Consider the following 6941-nt stretch of genomic DNA (forward strand, 5'->3'; position numbering starts at 1 on the left):
CTCAAAATTTAAGATCAAATGTCTCACAATTCAAAAGTTAAGGATCCACCTATAAGGATTATTAATGTAATTTTTCATAAATTAAAATATTAAAAAAATCTAATATAATTATATTAAATTTATAAGAGAGGTAAATGTAATATACCTTTTTATTTATTTATCTATTATTTATAATATTATTATTATATATGTAAAAGAGTAATGCTAGGGATTTTAGAAGTTTTATTAAAATTTTTACCAAATATCTCACATAAGTGTGAGGCCCACATCTCATATCCATATGAGATATTTGGTAGAAATTTTAATAGAACTTTTGAAATTTCTAACATTTTTGTAGGTAAAGCCTTGAAAAAATATTCGGTGGTGCTATATGCATTAATGTACTAATTAGTATACCAACATTAGTTATGATATTATTATTGACCCTACTCATTATGTAAATTACAAATATAAAAAATCTCTTAAATTATATTACATTATCAATTAATCGACTAATTAATATACTAATTCATGCCTATAACATTATTCAAAAATATTCATACAAATTGATATCGAGATCATAAATTTGGCAAAGTAAGATGGTACCACTTGAGCCGTAATTATTCTCATATTATTAATTTTTTTTAGACGAATCGGTATGCGGAACGCTATCAAAAAGCTGAACTCTACACAGACTCTGACTCCGCCAAGTCTCTCTCTCTCTCTCTCTCTCTCTCTCTAGAATAGTAGAAGAATTCTCTGTAAGGGAATGATGTGGGCATGGAATCCATGGATCATCGCTGTCTGCTCTCTTCTCCTGCTGCTCCTACCGTCGACGACGCATTCATTCTACCTCCCCGGTGTTGCCCCTCGTGATTTTCAAACTGTGAATTCTCTCTCTCTCTCTCTCTCTCTCTCTCTCTCTCTCTCTTTCTCTCTCTCTAATCATTTCTGTTCTTCGATGAATGTGATGCAATTCAATTTAATTAATGTTAATTTTAGCTCTTCTGTATTATAATTGTGTTATGTATCTTCATTGTGTTTATTAGCTCTTCATTTTCTGTATGATTATCCTTGTATAGAGACTCTTTTTAATGATTTTCCATGTTCTGTGATGTGGAGGTTTTACTTCTCTCTCTCTTTCTCATCATTTTGTTGCAATTCAATTCAATTTCATTTATGTTAATTGCAGGTCTTCTGTATTATACATGTGTTATGTATCTTCATTATATCTATTAGCTTTGTTTAATGATTTCAACATTCTGTGATGTGGAGGTTTTAGTTCTCTCCTCTTCATCACATCATGCTCACAATTTATTATATATATATATATTATACTCAGAACGCAAATACAAGTATATATAGAGATATTATGAGTATTTGTAACATGTTCTAGTATAGAGATAGGGATTATGTTTTCCTCTACGACGAACTGATTAAATTCTTTGAATTTAAGAATATAGCTAGCCCTCTCTCTTCAATCATTTCTCTTCTTTGATGAGTGCAATTGAATTTCATTCGTTCTTACGATGAATGTTAATTGTAGGTCCTATGAATCTGAAAATCTGCCTCTTTTTCATATATTTATGTATATATATATATATATATATATCTTCATTGTACCTTTTAGCTGTTCATTTTCTGTACCTATAAACTGTGTTTAATGATTTCCATATTCTGTGGTGTGAAGGTTTTAGTTCACTCTTCTTCGTTACATTCTGCTCACAGTATATGTGTTAGACTTGAGCACAAACACAAATATATTTGTATATAGATATTATGAGTATTTGTAACCTCTGTTCTACTATATGGATGGGGATTATGTTTTCCTCTATGGCGACATGATTAAATTCTTTGAATCCGAGAATATAACCAGGGCAGGTCTTGGGAATTTCTTGTTATTGCGAAGCATCTTTATATCCTCTTGTTGATTTTGCAGTTTGACTAATAGGACAAATGGATCCAATGGTTGGGCTTATGAGAGTTTTATTTATTTTTAATTGATGTGATTGAATGACTCTGCAAATCTTGTTTAAGAAATACGGAGAAAGAAAAGTCTGAAAAAGCGGCCTCTCTTAGACAACAATTTTGGAACTACTACAAATTTTGAGAGAGCATTTTGGATGTCTAATTGCACAAGTTACTCAGCTTCTTTTAGTTTTGAGGACTAAAAGAAGATTTTGAGTAGCACTAACATGATTTTTATATAACTTAAGAACATCAGACTATTTAACATCTTTTGATATCTGCATTTTTTATTTGGGTATTGTTTAATGGTATGCTAAGTGGTTTCCTATTTCTGCATAGGGGGAGACTCTTCAAGTCAAAGTAAACAAGCTTACTTCAACAAAAACTCAACTCCCATATGACTACTATTCCCTGAGTTATTGCAAGCCTCCAAAAATTATTAACAGTGCAGAAAATTTGGGAGAAGTTCTACGAGGTGACCGTATTGAGAATTCTGTTTATACTGTGAGTTTGTGTCCTTCCTCCTTTGACTGTCGTCATAAAAGGAATTCAACATTCTGTTCAATAGAATAGCATAAAGAATGGTTTATTCATTTCTATAAGCTTTATTACAACTATTATGGATCTAACTTCTAAGTATATAAGAAATGCTACAGTTTAAAATGATGGAAGAGCAGTTCTGCAAAGTTGCCTGTCGAGTCAAACTTGATGCTGCATCTGCAAAGAATTTCAAAGAGAAAATCGATGACGACTATCGAGTTAACATGTAAGTGGCCAATCAGCCTGGATTTATGTACATGCACTTGGGATTACATCTTGCTGACAATAAATCAAGTTAACATGAGAGTTTTCAGTAGACATTTACTTTGTGTTTGCTGGATGTCAGGGTGTAATTGAGTCAACATTCATGTCTTTTTATCTTTTCCTTTCTTTTCTTCCTTATTTTAACTATTGACGGATGATGAAATTATGGTCTCAAGTATTATTCTGGATTTTCTGCGATTGGCATATAGGATTTTGGACAACCTTCCTGTTGCAGTTCTTTGGCAAAGAGAGGATGGAGCTCCTCGGAAGGTTTTTTATGAGCGGGGATTTCATGTTGGGGTTAAAGGAAAATATGCTCATGTAAGCTTTCTGATACATGGCTGCTTTTTCTTTCATACTGTGGTTGTAATAATTATTTTTTGTAAAAACTTGATGTTACAGAGCAATGACAACAGATATTTTATCCATAACCACCTGAATTTCAAAGTTATATATCACAAGGATCCTGAGATTGACTTGGCTCGCATTGTTGGTTTTGAGGTTATTCCAACCAGGTTCCGTACTCTTCTTTGATACTTCCATTTTTTTAGGTTGGGCATAGAATTAAATTCTGTTTCTTCAATCTTTGTGTCGATATTTTTGTGACAGCCATTCTTTGCTTGTCATGTGTCAGTAAGTAAATCTCTGTTATCAGAATCTTACGATTCGCGATTCGATACATAATTTTTGCAAAATCGATACGAATCTATGAGTGAATCTATTTTGGAAGTGAATCTCTAGTGAATCGCACAATTCACAATCGATTCACTTTTTACGATTCATGCAATTTTTGAAATTATTATGTTCGACATATTTTCGACTCATTTTTTCCATCTTTTTAGTAAAAATGACATAATACACCTTCTAATAGCATTTAATACCAAAATAACCAACATATATATATGATTTGTTGTTATTTTAGTGATCATGGAGTTTTTTATAAGATCCAATCAGATTCAGTCAGACCTAACATATTTTTAACATTTCTTCTCGTTTTTTTCCCTTCAAAAAATTGTAATAAAGATGTTTAAGATTATAGTTACACTATGAATTATCTATTACTATTTTATTAAATTGAATATTACATGTGTGAGGTCAGTTATACATTTTAAAATGTTTTAGGCTTTAAAATAAAATATCCTAAATAATTCTTTCTTATTATTTGCTTACTCTTACTTAGAAAAGTATATATGCTTATTGTCCAAATATCAATATCGTTGTTAGCTATTGTTACTTTAAAAATTAATAGTTTGTCTATTTGGTTATCATCTTTATTAAGAATGGTTGATAAAAAATATCTATAAAAAAAAAAAGAAGGTAAGATGGTGATTTTACATAGGAATCTTTGTTAACTTCTTACCTATTAAATTACGTGATTATCATTCAAAATAACATTTTTGTTGATTTAAGTCTAAATATTTTATATTCATAAGATATATTTAACATTTAAATGTGTAGATATATGTTTTTAAGTAATTTAAAAAAAGTGACCGAATCTTTACGATTCACAATTCAATTCGATTCGCGATTCGGTACGAGGCCATTTCGATTCACGATACGAATCCCGATTTGACAACTATGAAGTAAATAATATTATTGTATCATCATTTTTTTCTTCTGATCGCATTCATATATCCGGCAGCCAGTTAGTTAAGGGTCGAGGATAAACACTAGTCCAGACCAGTTGTATCAGTGTTTGGATAAGTCACCTTCTTATCTTTCTGGAGTGTTCATTCTCTCTTTGGGGGTTAGCATGATGAACCTGAATATTAAAGAGATGGGCAGAGCTTTCAAAATAAACAGTACGAATCAAGATATAGATTCTGGAAATAAATTACAGAAGTTGTATTTTGGAAATTATAACTTGACAGAATTAGAGGACAGTATTTTAGAAACTGTTATTTTTCTTGCTTGTATGTTGCACATGTTTCAGGCATTAGGGGGAATTCTTCAAGCTTGCTTCTTCTCTTAATTGTGCAGCCTAATCTTTGTTTCTTGAGTCACCTGATATGAAATACAATACTAACATTGTTGTTGAACTGAAGTGCAATCGTTGTTCCATACTCTTCCATTGTCAAAACTTTTGACATATTTGTTAAGCTTACGTTAATCTTCCCAAGTCAGCATATTTTTGGATTTGTCATTCTTACAATTTTCAATTTTCTACTCCTGTATTGCAAACAGTATTAGTCATAATTACAAGATTTGGGATGATGAGAATCCTCAGTTGGTAACATGCAACCAGAAAAACAAAACTATAATTCAACCGAGCACTGTTCCAGAAGAGATTGAAGCTGACAAGGAGATTGTGTTCACTTATGATATTTCTTTCGAGGTATTTTTTTTTCCTCACCCTTGCATTTCTTTTTCCTCCTCGGTTTGGTTTCTGATCTTTATCCATCTATTGGCAGTCCAGTGACATCAAATGGGCATCCCGTTGGGATACATTCCTTCTTATGAATGATGATCAAATCCACTGGTTCTCCATTATCAACTCTTTGATGATTGTCCTTTTTCTTTCTGGCATGGTAGCTATGATCATGTTGAGAACCGTCTACAGAGACATTGCCAATTATAATCAGTTGGACAGTCAAGATGAGTCCCCAGAAGAAACAGGATGGAAACTGGTTTATGGGGATGTTTTCAGGCCACCTGATAATTCCAGTTTATTGTGTGTTTATGTTGGTACTGGAATTCAAGTTTTCGGAATGATCCTTGTCACGATGATCTTTGCATTGCTTGGTTTCCTCTCACCTTCCAACCGAGGCGGGCTAATGACAGCCATGGTTTTCCTCTGGGTCTTCATGGGCTTATTTGCCGGTTACTCTTCAGCTCATTTGTACAAAATGTTCAAAGGAACGGAATGGAAGAGAATCGCTTTAAAAACAGCAATTATGTTCCCTGCTATTCTTTTCTCGGTCTTCTTTGTCCTCAATGCTCTAATCTGGGGTGAGAAATCTTCTGGAGCCGTCCCTTTTGGAACAATGTTTGCTCTAGTGCTGTTATGGTTCGGCATATCAGTGCCACTCGTTTTCATCGGCAGTTACTTGGGTTTCAAAAAACCCGCTATGGAGGACCCTGTTAAAACAAATAAAATCCCACGTCCCATTCCTGATCAACCATGGTACACAAACCCCATTTTTTCCATACTTCTTGGAGGCGTTCTTCCATTTGGTGCAGTCTTCATCGAAATATTCTTCATTTTGTCGTCCATTTGGTTGAACCAATTCTACTACATCTTTGGGTTCCTCTTCATCGTCTTCATTATTCTCCTAGTCACTTGTGCCGAGCTAGCCATCGTGCTCTGCTATTTCCAGTTATGCAGCGAAGATTACTATTGGTGTTGGAGAGCTTACTTGACTGCTGGCTCGTCTGCGCTATACCTCTTCTTATACTGCACATTCTATTTCTTCACCAAGTTGGAAATTACAAAGCTAGTTTCTGGGATCCTTTACTTTGGGTATATGTTAATCGGATCATACGTGTTCTTTGTCCTAACCGGAACTATTGGCTTCTATGCATGCCTGTGGTTTGTTCGTAAGATTTACTCTTCTGTGAAGATTGATTAATTTTGACAATTCAAAAGAAACCACCCGGCTGGCAACTTGATTTCAAGATCATGATTTTAATGCGAGCTTACAAGCAATATACAGAGCTAATTCTCCTCTTGGAGTTCATATATCTTTCTAGTGGTTCTCATATCGCCTATGCAGGTTAGGTTATGGCTTTGTAACTATAGTTTTTACTTTCTGTGAGAAACTCTTTGCCTTGATTACATCTTGATCATAAATTAGAGCCTACTTGCAAGCAGTTCAAATAGCTATATACTTGAAATTTTCTGCTTGAGGGTGTGTAGTGTAAATTTTTTAACATAGTGAATAACTGTTATACAGAGAGTCTAGACAAATGAATTGATTGATCATAGAGAAAAACCCACACCAGGTGGAGAGTCCAACCCTTTCTCTACTCCACAAGAGTTTAGTGTAAAGAGCAAGGATCTCTAGAGTGATTTTTTCTTAAAGTTTCTTAGAGTGTTACATTGTGTGGTTGAAATTTACTGACAAGTCACGTCAATTTTTGATGTGACTTGTCAGTAAATCTCAACCACACAATGTAGCACTCTAGGAAACTTTAGAAAAATTTCACTTTAGAGAATTATTGGTGTTAGTGTAAATTCTAGTTACAGCATG

General features: G+C 33.5%; 1 protein-coding gene across 1 annotated transcript; it reads left to right on the forward strand.

The window, feature by feature from the left end:
* The first annotated feature begins 570 nt into the window (after window positions 1-570).
* LOC114285089 (transmembrane 9 superfamily member 7) lies at window positions 571-6574 on the forward strand. Its single transcript, XM_028228083.2, has 7 exons — window positions 571-865; window positions 2287-2451; window positions 2604-2713; window positions 2961-3072; window positions 3154-3266; window positions 4936-5086; window positions 5163-6574. Exons 1-7 carry the CDS (start codon window positions 749-751, stop codon window positions 6318-6320), a joined length of 1926 nt encoding a protein of 641 aa, XP_028083884.2. The 5' UTR covers window positions 571-748; the 3' UTR covers window positions 6321-6574.
* Window positions 6575-6941: the final 367 nt, after the last annotated feature.

The sequence above is a fragment of the Camellia sinensis genome, chromosome 13, assembly GCF_055761805.1.
Source record: "Camellia sinensis isolate YWXY chromosome 13, ASM5576180v1, whole genome shotgun sequence".
NCBI classification, from domain to species: Eukaryota; Viridiplantae; Streptophyta; class Magnoliopsida; order Ericales; family Theaceae; genus Camellia; species Camellia sinensis.